The 20,647-nt window shown below is 32.2% G+C and overlaps 2 protein-coding genes across 3 annotated transcripts; both read left to right on the top strand.

Annotated features, from left to right (window-relative positions):
• Positions 1-11,038: 11,038 nt before the first annotated feature.
• Positions 11,039-14,674, top strand: LOC108485439 (polyadenylate-binding protein 3). 2 transcript variants are annotated; one of them, XM_017789275.2, is made up of 7 exons: positions 11,039-11,454; positions 11,925-12,700; positions 12,840-12,917; positions 13,003-13,092; positions 13,455-13,757; positions 13,840-14,064; positions 14,223-14,674. In XM_017789275.2, the coding sequence occupies exons 1-7, from the start codon at positions 11,214-11,216 to the stop codon at positions 14,442-14,444; spliced, it is 1,935 nt and encodes a 644-aa protein (XP_017644764.1). In that variant the 5' UTR covers positions 11,039-11,213; the 3' UTR covers positions 14,445-14,674. The 2 variants fall into 2 exon arrangements, with proteins under 2 accessions (XP_017644764.1, XP_052885446.1); XM_053029486.1 differs by lacking the exon at positions 12,840-12,917.
• Positions 14,675-17,906: 3,232 nt separating this feature from the next.
• Positions 17,907-20,622, top strand: LOC108485507 (uncharacterized). Its single transcript, XM_017789358.2, has 3 exons — positions 17,907-18,792; positions 19,633-19,797; positions 20,322-20,622. Exons 1-3 carry the CDS (start codon positions 18,487-18,489, stop codon positions 20,418-20,420), a joined length of 570 nt encoding a protein of 189 aa, XP_017644847.1. The 5' UTR covers positions 17,907-18,486; the 3' UTR covers positions 20,421-20,622.
• Positions 20,623-20,647: the final 25 nt, after the last annotated feature.

A 20,647-nucleotide genomic window follows, 5' to 3' on the forward strand; every position in this document is an offset into this window, starting at 1 on the left:
CAATTTTACTCTAATTTACAGTTTATACCCTTTAATTCTCAAAATTACACTTTTTCCCCAAATTTTATAGTTTTTATAATTTAGTCCCTACTCAATTAACCCATCAATTGAGCTATTTTTTCTCAATTAACACATTATTTATTCACTCTATGCTACTACACAACCTTTGAAAAATAGAATTTCATTACCAAACCTTAATTCACAACTTTTTCACAAATAGGTCCTAAAATCAATTTCCATCAAAATCACTTAATAAAATTATCATATAATAAAATAAGAACTTCAATTCTATAATAATTCACCATAATCATACAGCACTTATTCATGGTAACTTTTAAAGTCACCCATAAAATCAAAAACTAATGAATTAGATAGTTGGACCTAATTGTAAAAGTCACAAAAACATAAAAATTACTAAGAAAAAGTAAAAATTGAACTCATATATGTCAAAATATGAAAAACCAAAAACTTCCATACCTCCCATGGCGTTTTTTCTAAAGAAAAATGATGATATCTCTAGATTTTTCAATTTTGTCTTTATTTTATATGTTTAATTTGCAAAATTTCCAATTTTGCCCTTATTTCTCCTTGTCTTTTTGCTGATTTTCTTGCCCAAACCATCCAGCCCATACAATTTGGGTCTAATTTGCTTTTAAATCCCTCCTTATTAGTCACTTAAGCTATTTAATCACTTTACCAAATTTTGCACTATTTTTAATTTAGTTCTTTTTAATTAATTGACTAACCAAACCTTAAAATTTTCTAACAAAACTTTAATAATAACTTAATAACACTCCATAAATATTTATAAAAATATTTATGGCTCGGTTTATGAATCCGAGGTCTCGATACCTCGTTTTTAACTCAATTTACCTAATTAATTCTTTTAAATCACAAAATTCACTAATTAAAAAAAATACTTCTATAATCACACTTGACTCATAGGTATTAATTTATTAAATTTTCAAACTTACTTTTCGAATTTAGTGATCCCTAAATCACTGTTTTCAACACCACTGAAAATTGGGCTGTTACAAACTATCATCTTTTTCATTTTCCATTCTTCTCCACCAAAAATTTCAGCAAAGAGGGGATTTGAGAGCTCAAAATTTCAGCAACTTCTATCCCTTGCAAGTAAGTGATTTTGAAGGTCATTTTTGTTGATTTTTGTGTTTTTGAACCCTTATAGTTTAATCTAGCTAATGAGGGGACTATTTTGCAAAATGATTGAAAGCCTAGGGTTTTGCCTTGAGAGTATTCATGTTGTTTGCTAAATTTTTATAGAAGAAAATGAATCATGGTTGTTAAATAAACAACTTTAGTGAAAGGGGTTTTCATGAAAACACCTAAAAGGACCATTTTGTGAAGTTTATAAAATAGGTTGTAAATGTGTGAAATAATTGAAAATTTTGAGTTTCTATAAGAGTAATAAAGGTTCGGCTAGGCTTGTTAAAGGAGGAAACTTGATTAAAATCATTTTAAGAGCCTAGGGGCAAAATCGTAATTATGTAAAAGTTTAGGGGCAAAATGATAATTTTGTCCAGGTATGAATTATAGATTGTCTTGATTAATGTAGTGATTAAATAAGTGAATTTGTCATTATAGATTAAGAAAAATAGAGTCCGGACCTAGACCGGAGGAAGACCAAGCTAGTAGACTAATTCAATCTAGTCGTCCACTTTTTGTATATCGAGGTAAGTTGTACGTAAATAATAAAACTTTGTTGTTATTATGTATTGAACAATTAATATGGCATAAAGTTTTTTATTATTGTTGTGAATATGCATGATGAAAATTGATGTAGTAAAAACTCCTGGTTGAACCTTAGGAATGGATTGGATATCCATGCCATGACAATTGGGTGATATGTGTGCTAGTGTAAGACCATGTCTGGGACATGGAATCGGCCACATTATAAGAGGCAGTGTAAGACCATGTTTGGGACATGGCATCGGTGTTGATATGTGTACTAGTGTAAGACCATATTTGGGACATGGCATCGACATTGATATGTGTGTTAGTGTAAGACCATGTTTGGGACATGGCATCGGCCATATTATGAAAGCCAATGTAAGACCATGTCTAGGACATGGCATCGGCCTCGACATGTGAGCTAGTGTAAGACCATGTCTGGGACATGGCATCGGCCACATTATGAGAGTTAGTGTAAAACTATGTCTGGGACATGGCATCGGTCTCGACATGTGAGCCAGTGTAAGACTATGTCTGAGACATGGCATCGGTAATTTACCCTCTTGTGTGAGGCTTATCGGGTATCCTTTAGTATTCCAAATGGTTCCATGGGTTATTTTAAGCTTATGATAAAGATATGAAAGGACATAATCATGTTGTGAGTGGTACAGGTTCCTACTCAAAACTCATGAGATATGAGCTTAGTTATTATGCCTTAATGGTAAGGATGAAATTGAGTAAGTTCCATCTATGAGAATGATTTTGGGGACAATCTTGAAATCTTTAACTTATACTTGTGATGTGTAAATATGTAGTAAATCTACCATTATTAAATCAAGAATGTTGTACTGGTTTATAATATGCTATGTGTTTAAAGATGAGTGGTTGATGTTACTTATTTACATGCAACTTACTAAGCTTTATGCTTACTCCCTTTTCCTTTACTTTTTCTTATAGCATCATCAAGCTAACTCGAGGATCAAAGGATGTCGGAGGCTAGATCACAATATCAATCAGAATATTTGGTATAGTTAGATTTATCATTTTAAGTATGGCATGTATAAGGACTTGGTCTTTTTGCTAAGTGTCATATTGTTTTAGCCAAATATGTTGGCTTGTCATGAAGGTTGATTCATTTTGTATAAGGCCATGGATGATGGCTAATAATTATTATTGTTAAACGCATTTAATGAGAATTTTCATGGATGTGGTTATTGCATGGTTTGTATTGATAAGTAGGAGATGTTGTATGTGATAGAAAATAGCTTAGAGTCGATGTGTGGGTGTCTGGTTGTGGCTATTTTGGGTATGTGTTTATGCATGGATTAGAGATGTTTGATGTTGTGTAGGTTGGTGCATGTAAGGGTGGTAAAAAGGCTTATTAGATAGCCTTGTTTTTGTCCACATGGGCATGTGTCTAGGCCGTGTGTGACACACGGTCTGCCCCATGGGTGTGTAGTCAGGCCGTGTGTTCCCTACACCTAAATTTGGAAAAATAGAATGCCCAGTAGTAACCACACGAGTGGAGAAACGGCCATGTGTCTCAACTGTGTGGAAGACACGATCATAGTACATGGGCATGTGCCCAGGCCATGTGAAGTCTGCACCTTAAATGCAAAATTAAATTCGCCACACGACCTAGCACACGGACGTGTACCTTAGCCGTGTGTCCCTAAATGGTTGATGCTTTAGAAATAGAATGTCAAGGTTTTAGTATACGGGCTGAGACACGGGCGTGTCATGGCCGTGTGTGGGACACGGGCCATGGACATGGGCGTGTGCCAGGCCGTGTGAAAACCCCTGTAGGTTCGAATTGAGAAATAAATCCACACGGGATAGGGACACAGGCGTGTCCCGATAGGTTCAAGTCGTGTGAGCTACACGGGCCTTCAACAGGGCCATGTTAAGAGGACACATGGGCGTGTGCCCCTGTTTCATTGAAATTTTTTTAAAGTTTCCAAAAGTGTTTGATTTATTCCCAAACCATTTCCAAATTGTGTTTTCGGCCTCGTAGGTCCATATTAGGGACGTTAAGAGGAAGTTTGAAAGTTTTAAATTTGAGCGAAATTTTATGACCCGAAAATGTTTGTATGCATGTGTTTAAGTCCAATAACACCTTAAACCCTATCCCGGCGTAGGATATGGGTAAGGGGTGTTACAAGATTACAAACAACCATTTACATGCCAACATTGGCCAAGTTAGCCTATACGTGCCATTATACCAAAATAAGTTTGCTATTTATACCAAAACAAGTTGAAGGATAGTGTGATAATGCTTCAACCGATTTCCGACATTTACGAGCTTTCGACCACTATAAAACAGAGGAAAGAAAACCAATTATGTTCATTTAAAACAAGCACTCATAGTACATAGAAATCAAAGAAATTAATAACCTAATCACACATAAATCCTTATCAAGCATGTTAGTTATATAGTTCATATAAATATTAATAAATATAGATGAGCTCATCAATGTCCATTTCCACATGCATGTATTTATCATTTCGAATGTCCAAGGAACATGTATATACCATACTTTTGCATGTTAAATATTCTCATGGTATTTCATTTTAGATTTATATTATCATTTACCAGGATGTTACCCATTGAATCATTTGAAAACTCGATGAATACATGGGCAATACACTCAAGGAGTATAATATGATAAATCTGTCAACTCATATTCAGTAGTGCTTATAAAGCACATAAACGGGAAGCTTATCTGGGCTAAAATAGGAAGCTCAGTAGAGCAATATTTAGGAAGCTCATGTGAGTCTATAATGGGTAGCTCTAAAGAGTCAATAATTAAGGAGATTCGGATATCCATATATCAGAAAGTTCAATAGAGCCATATCAGGAAGCTCACATAGAGCCAATTAATAGGAAGCTCACGAAGAGTCGTAATCGAGAAGCTCGTAAGGGCTAAGGTGTGTCCACAACCTATTAGGACGCTCCAAAGAGCTATAACGGGAAGCTCGCAAGAACCATATATTGGGAAACTCATGAGAGCTAGTAACAGGATGCTCTTTCGAGCTACGGCCTGTCCGCAACATATGCAATACCACAACTAATACAAGGGCCCAGTATCCAATCGAATTTCATGTATTCAAATAGGATTTAATAATTACCGGGCATTATCGGAATTATGAATGTATTTCCTAAACATACCAAATTCATAATTCAACATTCACATATACAACATTTCACTCAAACATGTAAATATACACAATTTAGTTACACGAACTTACCTCAATACTTGCTCGTTTCGAGAATCCACTAATCTGACACTTTTTATTTTCCTCGATCCAATTCAGTACTAGATCTTTTCAGATCTATATAAATTAATTTAACATCAATTAAATCCATTTCATACTCAATTTAATTCAATTCACATCCTAAGAAAAATTACCATTTTGCCCCTATACTTTCAATAAATGACGATTTCGTCCCTAGGCTCAGAAAATGAAATTCATGCAATTTAATCCTTATTCCAAGCCTAATAGATTTTTACATATAACATTTACAACCCATGTATTTCACAAAAATTAGAAATTTTCCATGAATTTTACATATTTTCAATTTAGTCCTTAAATCACAATTTCATGAAAATTCACTTTACAAAAGTTGTTTATCTATCAACAACCTTTCAATTTCTACCATAAATTTCAAAATTTCAGCATATACATCCATGTAAAATTTTAATACCTTGATAAACTTTCAAATTGATCCCTAAAATAGATAGATTAGGTTGTTATGATCTCGAAAATGTAAAAATTACTAAAAACGGGACATGATTACTTACCCAATTAAGCTTGCTTGAAGTTCTTTCTCTTTAGCTAGGGTTTCTATAAAAGTAATTTGGGGAAGGTGATGAAATAAGATGATATTAGGCTATTATCATCTTTATTTATTTCAGATTCCAATTTAGTCCTTTTCTTTTTCTAATTTTCCATAGATAAATCATCATAAATATCTACTAACTTCTTTTAATGGTCTAATTACCATATAAGGGCCTCAAGTTTTGAATTTCATAGTTATTTGATACTTATAGCTACTAGAACTCAACTTTTGTATTTTATGCAATTTGGTCTTTTCCATAATTAAACATGTAATAGGTAAATTTTTCTTATCAAAAAGTTCATATAACATTCCTATCATAATGTAGACCATGCAATAATATTAAAATAAATTTTCTTTCTAACTCGGATTTGTGTCCCGTAACCACTGTTCTGATTTCACTAAAAACGAGTTGCTACAATGATAATAATTAAGAATAATTCGAACAATATGTATACTTGAGTTGCATAATTTCAAATTTCTTGTTCTTAAGCATAATTATACTAAGCCCATAATTGTAGGAGAAATGTTTTCCGAAAAAATTTTTCAGAAGGTGATTCCAAGCAACTTCTTTTACAATTTGTGCATTACTCGAGACGAGCAATGAATTAAGTTTGAGGGTGTGGAAACACAAAAGTATATAGACTTTAACAGCTCCTCTTTAGCTCTAATTATGCAGTTTCGTAGTAATTTTTGTCGAAAATCATACTTTAATTATAAAATAATTAAATTACACTCAAATTATGAACATTTTAATTTTTAATTTTTTATAATAAATTTACACAAATTTAATTTATTTTCGATAGTTTTGCACAAAGGGTGAAAATCAGCTCGGTAGGCACCTTAAGAAGCTTGAACCGTTGAGGCAATTTTTGTACCAAGGCCAAGGGACAATCCAATAATAATTATTAGACATATTTTATAATTAATTTTAATCCAACAAAAATTGGATTAAAATTAATTACAAGCCTGATGAAGAGAAAGAGGCATAGTTGTGCTAAGTGAAGAGGACTGATCCACCAAGAAAATGGCAGCCCAAACCGTCCACATTAGCTAACCCAATCAACTTATTTTAGCTGATTTTTATACTTGCAAATCAGCCCTTGAACTTTTCCTAAAAGTCATTCAAACCCCTCCTCTTTTCATGCCTTCTATTTTTAGCCACACGCTAAAAATAACAAGTTTGAATCAACCAAACCTTTCACCTAGCATTGCCAGCCATGGAAGGGGGATTGGCTACTATTTTTAGCTAATTTTAGCAGCTATCTCCCACTATAAAAAGCCCCTTTCACTCCCCTATTTCTCATCCCTCACTTCACATATCTCTCTCTCATGTTCTCTCTTTCTCCCTTCTAGTGCCTTTCAATTCCCTTCTACCCTTATCAGTTTCTCCTCTTGAAAAAGAGCTTGCATGCCTTTTGGACTAGCAGCAATCAAGTGTTTGTGAAGGCCTTGGATCAGTAGAACTAGCAAAGAAGAGAGGAGTGAACTAGTTTGGCTTCAAAAAACCACCGAGTTTTGTTCTTCTAGTTCCCTTCTCTTAATATTTGTTTTAATTTTGTTTTTATCATGAACATGAATATTTGTATTGTTGTTCTTCAATTAATTAAAATGACTTAAATTCCTTTCATGTTAGATTAATTGCATTTTGTCTGCTTAGATTATTTACAATGTGTTTGTGTTGTTATTAAGTCTCAGTAAATTGTTCAATTAAATAAAATCATGCTTATGCTATGCTTGCATTTTAATTGTAAAGTAACAACTGAATTAATTATTTCAACGGATTGAAATTGTAATTAATGGACACAATATTTAATCGGTGCATGTTTAATTGTCTGAGGTCGTTGAGGGTTAAATTAGCGATGGTATTAAACAATACATTAGCCTTGCATAACGTGCAAGATTATTGTGATTAAATTGTTTCAATATAGAGATATATTGTTACTTCACTTAATCTTTTATTTGCTTATTAAAATTCGATTAACCATTTGAATTGATATAGAAATATGGTCAAGAGGTTATTGGGTTTAGTATGTAAGTATGTGCATTAGTTAGTAAGTTACCGAGTTGCCGTGAAATTATTCATAATAACATAAACAAAAATTTAATTATTCTAAGTTAAAGAATAAAATTGATCTAACACATTTATGCCATATTGATTAAAACTCATCTTTTAAAAATCGTACATTGGAATATTTTTACTTTTTACTTTTTCTTAATTAAAATTACTTTGTTGATTTTTAGTTTTTATAAAACCTCTTCAACCCAATATATTTTCCAACACCAAATTGTTTAATTTTGCATTTCATAAATATTTTCTTGCACAGTCCCTATGGGTACAATAACTCGACATTACTTGTCACTTTATTACTTGTTGTGATTGTGTACACTTGCACATTTTTATCGTTCCAACTATATGCCACATTCTAATTCGCCAAAAGGCTGTAACATGGTGGATTTCAATACGAAAAACAAATAACTTCACAATTCTACACCTTAATCTCGAATCTGACCGACTTGGGGTGTGATAGAAAACCGATGTATTGAGTATACGACTTCTGCAGCATGTAGCATCATTCACAATAGTGGAATTCATAGCCCAAGAAATGGGTAAGTTATATCCTCTCATTGGCATTACATGATAGATGAAAAATAAACTTAGCCACGGGTCGTTTGTCTGTGCGATAAATGGCTTGATTACTATTTGATGGTAATTGACTTTTCATAAAGGAATATGTAATAGTTACCATAAGATAAAATAGAATCATATTGGGAGAACAGATTTATCTCAAAGAAATTAAAGATATCCTATGAGGGTAACACACTTATGACAAGGTCGTTAGACGAGTAATTATTAAGTAGCTTTCGTAATATAATAAGGAAGAGCTCGATCACAATACTTTAGTGGAATGACTTCGTGACTAAATAAATTTATAAATAATGGATGAAAAGCTAAAACTTAATTATAAATTATTTGAGTCCTAATTATATATGTCTAATCAGTACCTTCGCTAGCTCGAAATAACCAGAAATGAATTGCATGTAGAACCAAAGAAAAGAGAAATAGATTGAATGTAACAATATTCACAATGAATGGGTTTTCTCGCTAGGCACAAAAAATAACTTGAAAATTAATTTAAGGTTTTCAATTATTATTTAATGAATTATAATTAAATAATTGAAGTTTGAAGATAGATTAAATCAATTAGTCATTATGAATATGTTGAATAAGGAAACTAAATACATTTTCCTCATAGATTCTATTATAGTAAAGTTGTTATAACTTTTAACGAAATTCAAATTGAGTTGAAAATTTTATTTAATTGAGAAATTAATTTAGTTAATTTAATTAATTGATTAAATAAAATTTAATTTAGATATCAGAAAATAAATATTGATTTGAATTAAATTATAAAGTGTCGGGTTAAAAGTCTAAAAAGCACATATAATTTGACCTAATACATGAGAGGTCCAACTTGTGCCTCATGTAAACACAAGGGGTCGCAACCCTAGTAAAATTAAAGGGGTTGCGCCACCCCTCACTCCTCTAGTTTTAGTAAGAGTCCTATTTTCTATTAAATAATATTATTTATCAAGGACTTCCCTCTATAAATAAGGACACCGGTTGACCTAAAAGGTACACTTCATACATTATTAATACATCGTTATTCTGCCATAAAGTAGTGCAAATTTATTTACTAAGAATAAATTATATTTTTTGGAAATTACAAGTTTTATCGGTTTATAGGAGAGCTTACTTTCCTACTGAAAGTAAGTAAATAGTTTATTTTATGTGTTTTGGTTTATGTTGCTCGAGCCCATACTCAACGCAATTCGTGGTACGAGGATAGTAGAGAAAATCATTTGGATGAAATTCAAGATTAACTTGAGTCCACCTCGCATAAAGCACAAGTAGAATTCCGATTTAGGATTTGTTATTATAAATATTACAAAAGGGCTTGGTTTTAAGAAAAATTGTAAACATTTGTTATATTTGATAACTATTTTTATTGATTTTCCTATAGTTATTACACTAGTAACCAAACTTAGCATAAATAATAATACATTATAATTATTTTTAAATAATAATACATAAACAAAATAATTGGTTCTAAAACTAAATAATACATTAAAATTATTATTTTAAATAGTTTAATTTTAAAATAAATTATTTATTATTTTTACATTAAAATTATTATTATGGATATTAAATTAACACTATAAATAATACTAATATTTTTTTAACAAATTGTAGGTCATAAAATCAAACTGATGGAACAACTAGAGGTGAGCATGGGCTGGACCAGGATGGGTTTGGGTCAGGCCCGATTAAAAATTTAGACCCGTTTGCTAGGCCCGAGCCCGGCCCGAAAAATGGGTCTAAAATTTTGTCCAAGCCCAACTTGTATAAAAATGCTAAAACTCGAACCTGACCCGGCCCGCCCATATTAATTTTCATATGATTTAAAAATATATATAATATATCAAAATTACTAAAAACATCAAAATAAATATTTCCCAACAAATTGAAAATAAATTTTAAAAAAATGTATACTTAAATAACACTAAGATAGATGCAACTTAACAAGCAAATGTCTCTAAAATAATAAAATAATAACAATTTTCTTTAAAATAATAATAAAATTAACAATAAAATAAGTTTTATACACTATCCAAATAATAACAACAAAATAGTAAAATAGTAGCAAAATAGGGAGGAAATAACAAGAAAATAATATTAAAAACTCTTTTTTTTTCCTTTAGTGAATTTGGGCCGGGCCGGGTCTGGGCAAAAAATGCCTTACCTGAAGCCCAGCCTGTTTTTTAAATGGACATTATTTTTTTGTTCAAACTCTCTCTGATTTCGGGCGTACATTCAGGTCAGGCCGGGTGGCTCGATCCATGCTCACCTCTAGTAACAATGATATCATCAACTTTTTACTTATATTATAGATTTATTATTTATTCCATGTTATAATATTACTTTTCAATTTTCTTTTTATTTTAATAATTTTAAGAAATAATCAATTTATAATATTACTTATCATCAACTTTTTAATTACATTATAAACTTATTAGTTATAATCAATTTAATATCATATTTATAATTTAAGGAATTCAAAGTACGATTATTGAATTTTAATAAAATTTAAAATAATTGATTTAATAAATTTATATTTATACACATGATTATCCCATGTATTGTGGTAATATAAAAAGTTATAGGAAGACGTGTATATTCCTTGTTCGGCCACGTCACAAACGACGGCTCTGGAACTCTCGCTCTTTTTGGCGCGGGTTTCTTTTTCTTCTGCGAGTAAGCTAAAAAAAAGGCTAAACAGGCAGCAACAACAAAACGACATAAAAAGTGTGGGCAAAAAAACGAACGACATAAAAAGACAAAAGCGGGGCCCCAAATTCCTTGAATGCCACGTCATTACCAGCACGTGCAAACGAACCGCTTCGTTCACTATATAGGAAGGCTCCGTCTCGCTTCTTCCTGTCTTTTCCCTTCCCTCTCTGCGCTCCTCCAAAATAATAAAACATTAATACATTCCATTCATATTCATAATAATATATACTACGGGTCAAAACAAACCTAGTATTTATTAACTCTACTTTTGTTTTTAAAAATTTAGAGGAATTTTGGGCTTTCTGTTTGTTCGGAGAGAGAGAGACAGAGATGGCGACGGCCACGACGGCGGTTCCTGTGGCCTCCGCAACGGCAGGGGGCTCGGCGGTGGGAAGTGGTAATATGAATGTGTCGCTTTACGTGGGGGATCTGGAGGAGAACGTGGTGGAAGGGCAACTGTATGATCTGTTTGGCCAAGTTGGAACTGTTCTTTCCGTTAGAGTTTGTAGGGATCAGAATAAGCGATCTTCTCTAGGTTATGCTTACGTCAATTACAGCAATTACCAAGACGGTAATTTTCTTTTTTTTTTTATAGAAATAGATGATCGTCTTTCTCTCTGTTGTTTTAAAATGATCCAAGTGATTACTATGCTTATTTGTTTTTGTTATATTTTATTCTTGATTAGAGGGTGGAAACTGGAAAGCATTGTTTGGTTGATTGTGCGATAATCAGACTGAACTTGGATATTGTTTTTACTTGTCAGTGTGATCATTGATAATTCATGAATATAAAAATGGGAAATTGTAGTTGATAATAAAAAAAATGATTTGGACATAATTTTTGCTAATGGGATGAAGATCAGTGATTGATTGTGATCATCGTGATTGTGTCTAGGATCACACATACGAGTGTCTTGAAGTGGGGAAAAAGTTACTCTTTTTTTTTTTTTTTGTATTTTACAAAGTTTTAGTGACCGATGACTGCTAATGTGAACCCTTAACTGCTTTGTCTTGACGACACACACTGTTTGTAAACTGCAGCTGCACATGCCAAGGAAATGTTTAACTTCACTCCCATTAATGGAAAACCTATACGAATTATGTTTTCTCAACGCGATCCTATTATTCGTAGGACTGGATATGCCAATGTCTTTATCAAGAACCTGGACCCAGCTATTGATAACAAGGCATTGTATGACATTTTCGCTGCCTTCGGGAATGTACTTTCTTGCAAGGTTGCTACTGATAGAAATGGGCAAGCAAAAGGATTCGGCTATGTTCAGTTTGAAAATGATGAAGCCGCACAGAATGCAATCAAAAGGTTAAATGGTATGCTAATAAATGATAAACAAGTTTATGTTGGACGTCATGTTAGACAACAAGAACGGGTGCCAGCCAATGTGACGCCGAAGTTCACTAATGTTTATGTAAAAAATTTGTCGGAAACAACAAGTGATGAGGACCTTAAGAAAGTTTTTGGAACTTATGGTACCATCACCAGTGTTGTTGTCATGAAGGACCAGAATGGTAAGTCCAGATGTTTTGGTTTTGTGAACTTTCAGAGCCCAGATGCGGCTGCCGCTGCTGTCGAGAAGTTAAATGGGATGAAAAATGATGACAAGACGTGGTATGTGGGAAGGGCTCAAAGGAAAGCAGAAAGGGAAGCAGAGTTGAAAGCCAAATTTGAACAGGAAAGAACTAGTAGATATGAAAAACTACAAGCTGCAAATTTGTATCTGAAAAATCTGGATGACAGCATAGATACTGAAAAACTGAAGGAGTTATTTTCCGAGTTTGGAACAATTACCTCATGCAAGGTACGGCTTTATAATGGATAGGCTTGTACTTCCTTCACACTCTTTCCATTAAGTTTTTGTTTCTTATCTCTTTCCTTTTCTTTAATGTTTGATTACAATAATTCTTGAAATGCTTTTTGTCCCTTAATTATTGTTTAAGGTTATGCTTGATCCACAAGGAGTTAGTAAGGGCTCTGGTTTTGTTGCCTTTTCTATACCTGAAGAAGCTTCAAAAGCTGTAGGTTTTAATTGTTCAATGCCTGCTTGTTTTTATTTTAGGTCTTCTGCATTCATTAATCGTTCTTTATTTTTACTTTCTACAGTTGAATGCAATGAATGGAAAGATGATTGGAAAGAAGCCTCTGTATGTTGCTGTCGCTCAACGCAAAGAAGAAAGAAAAGCTAGATTACAGGTGATTTAATCTAATGTTTCTATTTAGCATAGACCCTTGAGATGTTGTCTTTGTCTTGGCTTGCCTACTTGTAATTGGACAAGCTATCCAAATACACTAGGACATGTAAATGCCAAATGATCTTTAGCTTGTCAAACAAGCCGTTTATGGAGCAAATAGACGATTGAACTTTATGGTGTAGGTTTAGCATTTTTAACAGGATTTTCAGATATAAATCTATATGATGACATTGTTTCTAGCAGCATGTTTTTTGGATTAGCACCATCCTGGAATAAGAATCAGTTAGTTGAGGTTAAGTTCTTGTTCTTTGCATGGTAATTTATGTAGCCTTAATTGCCTCCATGAACAATTTTTGTTTCCAGTCGTATTTTGCTCAACTTCGTACACAAGGTGCCATGTCACCTTTGGCATCAGGGTTTCCTGGATATCATTCTGGTCCTCATAGGCTTGATCCTCAGCAGCTATATTATGGTCAAGGTAGTCCTGGTCTGTTACACCCTCAGCCTGCAGGATACGGTTACCAGCAGCAACTCATACCTGGAATCCGTCCTGGAGTCACTCCAAATTATATTATGCCATACAACCTCCAAAGACAACAAGGACAACCAGGTCAAAGGATGGGTGTTCGTCGAGGTGGAAACTCCCAACAAATGCTGCAGCAACAGGTAGCAGGCACTTTTCCCCATTGTAGCTCTTTTGCAAGGCTTAATAGTATAATACTATATTACAGAATTTCTTGTTCTTCAGGTGCTGCACCGTAATAACAATGAAGGTTTGGGATACATGGGTAATGCAAGAGATGGTGTGGATCAATCTACAGTTACCCAAAGCGTTGTAGGCCCTGTCCTGCCGTTACCATATGGTGTTTCAAGGATGCCAGTAAACTCTGTTGAAGTGCAACGACCTAACCCAGTGCACATATCGACACTCATATCTGCTTTAGCTTCTGCTTCCCCTAGAGAACGTAACAAGGCATGTAGTATCCTTTCTATTTATAATGATTGGTCTTGCTGTTATACTCGTCTTAACATCTATAATGATTGGTCTGTTAAGGTGTGCTAACATGTAATTCATTTTCTTCTTTGATGATACTTTTTATTATATATATATATATATACATACAAATGCAGATGTTGGGAGAACAACTTTATCCGCTGGTGCAGGGTTTTGAGCCTGAACATGCGAGAAAGGTGACTGGGATGTTGCTAGAGATGGACCAAACAGAGGTTCTCCATCTCATCGAGTCTCCAGATGCTTTGAAGGAGAAGGTGGCTGAGGCAATGGCTGTCCTTCGGGATTCTGCAGCTGGAGAATCTGATGCGAGTAAGGAGTTGGTCATTGGAACTGACTGAATGGAGTTCACCTGTTATCGATAGGTAAATAAATATATTAGTTATAGGTGCAATGGTCTGTCATTTTTTAGAGGGCCCTAAAAGTCTTGACTTCATTGGGCTTTCTCCGGAACTAATTTTTTTAGGAATTTTTCTAGACTTTTGAGATGCTTTAAGATATCTGAGACACAAAGACCACCATCATTTATTAGCTTGGTTCTAGTATTTATTTGATTTGGGATTCTCTAGAACGATTTTCCCTTTCTCTCGTTTATCCTTAGAGTTAGTGTGCATATACTAATTGACCTTGCTGGCTGTGTTGTGTGAATGCGTGTGCATGCTCATGCTGCTATTTCTCTTCTGGTTAGCTTGACTGCCGTGGCATGGTCCAGTGGCGGAGCCACGATTTTTTTAAAAAGAAACATTTTATAAAAGAAAAATAAATTATTTATATATAAATAATAATTTGTCCCTCAAATTTAAAAATAAATTAATTTATATAAAATGAAATTAATTTCTCCCCACCCACTAAATTTCAAATTTTCATTTTTTAAATTTCTTTTAAAATTCATTTTTTCTCTCAAATTTCTCTTTTCTCTTATACTCTCTCTAGAAATTTTACAATATTGACAATCAATCTTTCAATATTTTCAAGTGAATCTCTTTAATTTGATAGCATTTTTTTTCTTTTCAATATTTCTTGATTTAATCTCTATAAAAAGTAAGAAAGGTGCCTTTCCTTTTGATAATTTAATTTTATACCAAATTAATTTTTAATGATTTAATGATGTTTAGATATTTATTTTATATGAAACCACTCATATTGTGATTATAACTATGCTTATACAAATCATTGAAGAAATTAGGATTAATTGTCTTATAATTTTAAGGTTCTTAAATGTTGATTAGAGATTTACCATTTTTCTTATAAATTATTGTGAATCTTGTATTTACATTCATTTTGTGTTTGACATATTACATCCTCAATACACCAAAAAACAATTTTAAGTGATTTTATTTATTTATGTAAAGAACCTAAATACTTTAAATTGTGAATTTCTTTCGACATAAAATTTTCATTTTCAAAATAATGTAAAATTTGTGGTTAAGTTTGACTAAAAACAAAATTTTGACAGTGAATGAAAATTTATGCACTTAACTTCTAGATTTATTTAGGCATTTTAAAAAGTTTTATAATAGTTTTATATTTAGTTATCGAATGCTAATATTAAACACTAATTTATAATATTTTAGTCATTTTAAAATTTCAATTTTTGACTTTAGAATTAACTTTTTTTTTCTCCGTCGTCGTTGTCTTTACTAAAGTCTCATTCTTCATTGCATTTGAGAAGCCAAAAGTAGATTTTCACCACATGAGCAATGAAAGACATCTAGTTTTTGGGGTCAAAATTGGGGTGAAAAAGTGTCTTTTTCTTTATTAAAGTCTCATTCTTCATTGCATTTGAGAAGCCAAAAGTGGATTTTCACCGCAAGAGCAATGAAGGACATCTGGCTTTTGGGGTCAAAATTGTGATGAAAAAGTTTTTTTCATTCAAGTGTAAAAGTTATGATTTAGGTGTTTTTGACTTTTGGGTTTGGAAACAAAAATCATTAAAATACTTTTATTTATATTAATTATTTAAAAATCTAAAAAATATTAGATTAATTTATAATTTATGTATCATTATATCAAATTATTTAAATATCATTTATCATTATATTAAATAATATAAATATAATTTATTTATTATATTTAAGTTTTAAAAATTTTATGTATCACTAATTTTACAAATAATTTTTATTAATTACTTAAAAAATTAAATTTTATAGTTCATGTATTATTATATTAAATTATTTAAATATTATATAACTTAAGTAATTTTTAACTTTCCACAATCATGTCCAAAAAGTTATTTTAATCTTCAATCATAACTTTTGACAGTAATGAAAATACTAAAATTAATAAATTAATTTTTTTACAAAACATTTCTACCACATTTTTTAAATATACTTTTTCTACAAATCACTTCTCAACCAAAACAGTAATGGAAAAGTAACCCTAAGTCTGATAAGATAACAAGCATGGGTAGCAGCAGCAAGGTTTTGTTTCCAATACGATTACTAGATAAGCCCTCTAATTATACATTATCTTCATTGCTTATCATGTCATAACGCTTTACTCTTAATTACACGTTGTTATCCTTGCTTTATCATATGCTGTGAAATGAGCATGCACCTAATTTGATGCTATCTCCCTTTGGCCCTTATGAAGTTTATGATCACCAATCTCATCATCTTACGTATTAGCAAAGTAGTAGAATGAAGGCTGCTGCATTTTGGTAGTACAGTAGAAGAATCAATCATTGGCTTTAATGCGTGAACGTTGAAAGACTTGGCGGGTTTTCACCCATCTACTTGTCGCTTCACCTGCATAAATGTAGCGCCACCCCAGGGGCGGAGCCATGTAGATGCCCGGGGCAATTGGCAACCAAAGTTTAAATTTTTTTTAATTTAATTCATTGTAAATATATTATGGCTCCTTCAAAAATATAAATAGGTCTATTAAGGTTTAAGATTTTTGTAATTTTCCCCTTTATATATATTATAGCCCTCTTAAAAATATAAGTAGACCATTCCAATATTTTATAGTATTAAAATATAAGTAGACCCTCCTAAAAATCAATTATTATATAATACGCCTAATTTTTACTTGACCCCTCAAGATTAACATCTTGACTTAGTCATTAGACCATTTTATCCGATTTTTATACCTTTCACCTCGAATTCGATTTTATTTAAAATTTTAATATATATCCTCCAACTTTGATTAATTTCTTATCTAATTATATACATATACTAATTCATAGACAAAAAATGAGCTTTGTTGGCATTGTTCTTTGGACGATATTTAACTGTGAGGTGGATATATAAATTCGAAATTGAAAATTAATAAATGAAATATGAAAAAAGTATTGGTTTTGATATTTTATTATACAATTGAAATCGAAGGTGGCAAAACCAAAACTTTTGTTTCATTCGCCACTAGGCTTGAAATTCTATCTCCATATAATTATACGAAGATTTCATTGATTTTTATAGTGCAAACACTGTAGATTTAGAACAATTTAAAAATAAAATAGTTTTAAAATAAATTATTCTACAAAAGCAATTTGTATAAATATACATGAGTATGAGCCATAACATTATGGTTCAGAAACAAGTAATTTGTATGAATATTCATAAATGCTTTGTGCCACAGAATTATGGTTTAAAAAGAAGTAATTGTAATATATAATGTGGACATCACTTAATATCTAAACTAAAAAATTAATAGAAATGAATTTTGCATAATAAAAAATATTTTTTTTCCTAAACACATGCATGCTCCACTTTTCAACGCTCCAGATTCTCTTAATTTTCTCGTAAATTCAATACTCACCCTTTGATCCTCTCTCTCTCTCTTTCAAGTTCAACACTTCTGAACTGGTTTGGTTTTGTAAAAATGAAGGAAGAGTGGTTCTTTTTTCCTATTTTTATGTTTTTTTTTTTAATTTATGATTTTTCTCTATTTGTTTGTAATTATTAAACTTAGATTCAGATGACAGTTTTTTACACTTATAGAAGTTAAAGCTTCTTCCAGATCTATGAAAAAAATTCCCGCTGATTTTCTTCCATTGTTTTCTTTGCTCAAAAACTGCAAGGGTTTTTGAAGACCATGTGTTGGATTTCATTACATCCCACAAAGATGAAAGACGTGTTTAGTTTGCAAATCAAAGGGTTTTCATTGGCAACTGTTATTCCATCACTCCACAGAGGTTAATATATAGGCAGATTCCCCAAAGAGAAGCCAGCCGCATTTTGCTCACTAAAATTTGGTGCCACATCGATGAGTAGAAGATGTTTTAAAAAGTTGGAGGGAATGACTTTATTATCGTATAGAAAAAGTGTTAATTGTATAAAAACCACATGAAGTTAACCCTAGGCAATATAATAAAAATAGCATTTCAAGGAAAACAAAAAAGCCGCAGTTGCCTCTGGTGAACAACCATCACTGTTTGAAACCATGTCCATGTCTCTGGACTCTCATATAGAGAAGGTTCTTTGGACCCAAGATCAGATTCTGGACCGAGTAGCCCAGATCGCTTCTCAAATTACCCTTGATTTTAAAGCTGCTCCCGACCCTCCCCTCTTTGTAGGAGTCGCCACCGGTGCTTTCTTGTTCTTGGCTGATCTTGTCAAGAAAGTTCAGCTCCCTCTCTCCGTTGACTTGGTTCGAGCTCAATCTTATGGCTCCGGTACTCTCTCTAATGGAGCTCCTTCCATTTCCCTTGATTTGAAGCTCGATGTGAAGGGAAAACACGTCATTCTCGTAATCCCCCATTACCCTTTCTCTTAGTTTATTTTCTTTTTCACTTTGATAGTTGGAACTTTTTTCTATGCTTTTGAAAGAAATGTAATGTAGTGTTGTTCAATTATTGATTTGCAGCTTTTTATTTATTTTCCAAATGAAAAAGGAAAATGGGTGTTTGAAGAATTGACAATTCAATGTTTTATTTTTATACCAAATCATTTTGGAAATAATTATATTGTGGGTTGATATCGTAATTTGATTGTTTATTACTTTGCTTTCTACGAATGTTTATGAAATTTATAATAATAATAAAAAGGAACAATGGTAAACCATTTGGTTGATATTCTTGCAATTTGCCTTTTCTTCTTATTCATAAAATGCATAAGAAGTGGGTTTATATGATTAGGTTCTCCAAATAGTATTATTGAAGAACTAAAAGTTTGGAAGGGTATTATTTGTAGCAAAAAGACTACAGGTTTTGAATTGATATAAACTATATTCAACTTGGTTTTGCATCTTAGCCATTTGATTAAGTTTAGTATATTGTTATGCATTTTAGCAACTTTTGGAGAAGTAAAAACTAAATAACTAAAAGGGGTGTGAAAAAAAAAGAGAAGACACCTCCAAAATAAAATGATATGATCATCAAAGCATCAATCATTTTATTGCAATCTGTTGAGTCCTAAAACATCTTTTCTCATCCATTTGAGTCCTCAAAAAACCTTGACATGTGTATAGCTGCAATTAAAGCTCCCTATTGGTAGCTAGATGACCTTAAAGATTGTTCGAATAAGATTATTAGCATTAACGTTTAGAACCAAGTTCACTAATAGATTAGTCCATTTTATATTGTCTTAGGTTGAAGATATTGTAGATACAGGATGCACTTTATCCTGTCTAATCGAACACTTGGAAGCAAAAGGAGTGTCCTCTGTATCAATTTGTGCTTTTCTTGATAAACCTACGAGACGGAAGGTCCATATCAAGCTAGTTGGTGATGGAAAGTTCTACAAGGGATTTGAGGTAAAAATCTATAGCCAAACTTTTTATGCACATATGTTGTGATTTTGATTATTGTTGTATCTTATTAATTGCTTTTCAAAGAATACACTTATTTTTTTCAGAATCTATGATCATTTATAGAAAGAATTATTGCTTGTCTTTTTCCAAGTACTATTGAAAGAAACCTCATTGTAGATTAATATTTTGGAGCTTCTGCTAGATATGTTGCATTTTAACCATCATGCTTTCAAATTTTTTTACTGGTAAAAAGTACTACTTGTTAGCTTTGAATAATAGGTACAACATTACTCATGTTGATTGTATCACATTGCAAAACTTTCTCAGGCACTTGGTTTGAAATTCCCATTTGTTTTCTTGATGGTTTATATCTAAATACCTTTGGTTATATGGTCAATCTGCCAGTATGCTCAAGGGGTTTTCTCTTTAGCATTGGCAAAATGCATGGTTTCCTAAATATTAATTTGTGCATTGTTGCATTTTTTCTTTTATAATATTTTCTGTTTTGATATTATGTTTTTTTGCAGTGTCCGGATTATTTTGTTGTAGGTTATGGAATGGACTTTGCAGAACTATATAGGAACTTGCCTTATATTGGTGTCTTGAAGTCCGAATTCTACAAGTGATTTGATTTATCCCTGGCAGTTTTAGTAAGGTATATTTCAGGTCTTAGGATTCAAGAAGCAACCCTGAAAATTGTTTGAATTTTTTAGCATTGTGATTAATTTGGATTTTAGATTTGGCTTTTGGCATTACTTGCTTTAGAAGACAGATATTTTAATCAAAAGGAAATAAAAAAACAAAAGGCAGTGGTGATTCATAAGGGAATTCCCGTCCTTATTGGCAAACATGG

Source organism: Gossypium arboreum, chromosome 6 (genome assembly GCF_025698485.1).
Source record: "Gossypium arboreum isolate Shixiya-1 chromosome 6, ASM2569848v2, whole genome shotgun sequence".
NCBI classification, from domain to species: Eukaryota; Viridiplantae; Streptophyta; class Magnoliopsida; order Malvales; family Malvaceae; genus Gossypium; species Gossypium arboreum.

What these genes read in the sequence shown, in the direction of transcription:
- LOC108485507 (XM_017789358.2), top strand. Translation starts at nt 18,487, where the DNA reads ATGTCCATGTCTCTGGACTCTCATATAGAGAAGGTTCTTTGGACCCAA. An exon ending in AGGGAAAACACGTCATTCTC is followed by an intron (nt 18,793 to 19,632) that starts GTAATCCCCCAT and finishes ATATTGTCTTAG; the next exon opens with GTTGAAGATATTGTAGATAC. An exon ending in AGTTCTACAAGGGATTTGAG is followed by an intron (nt 19,798 to 20,321) that starts GTAAAAATCTAT and finishes GTTTTTTTGCAG; the next exon opens with TGTCCGGATTATTTTGTTGT.
- LOC108485439 (XM_017789275.2), top strand. Translation starts at nt 11,214, where the DNA reads ATGGCGACGGCCACGACGGCGGTTCCTGTGGCCTCCGCAACGGCAGGG. An exon ending in TTACAGCAATTACCAAGACG is followed by an intron (nt 11,455 to 11,924) that starts GTAATTTTCTTT and finishes TGTAAACTGCAG; the next exon opens with CTGCACATGCCAAGGAAATG. An exon ending in CCCCTAGAGAACGTAACAAG is followed by an intron (nt 14,065 to 14,222) that starts GCATGTAGTATC and finishes ATACAAATGCAG; the next exon opens with ATGTTGGGAGAACAACTTTA.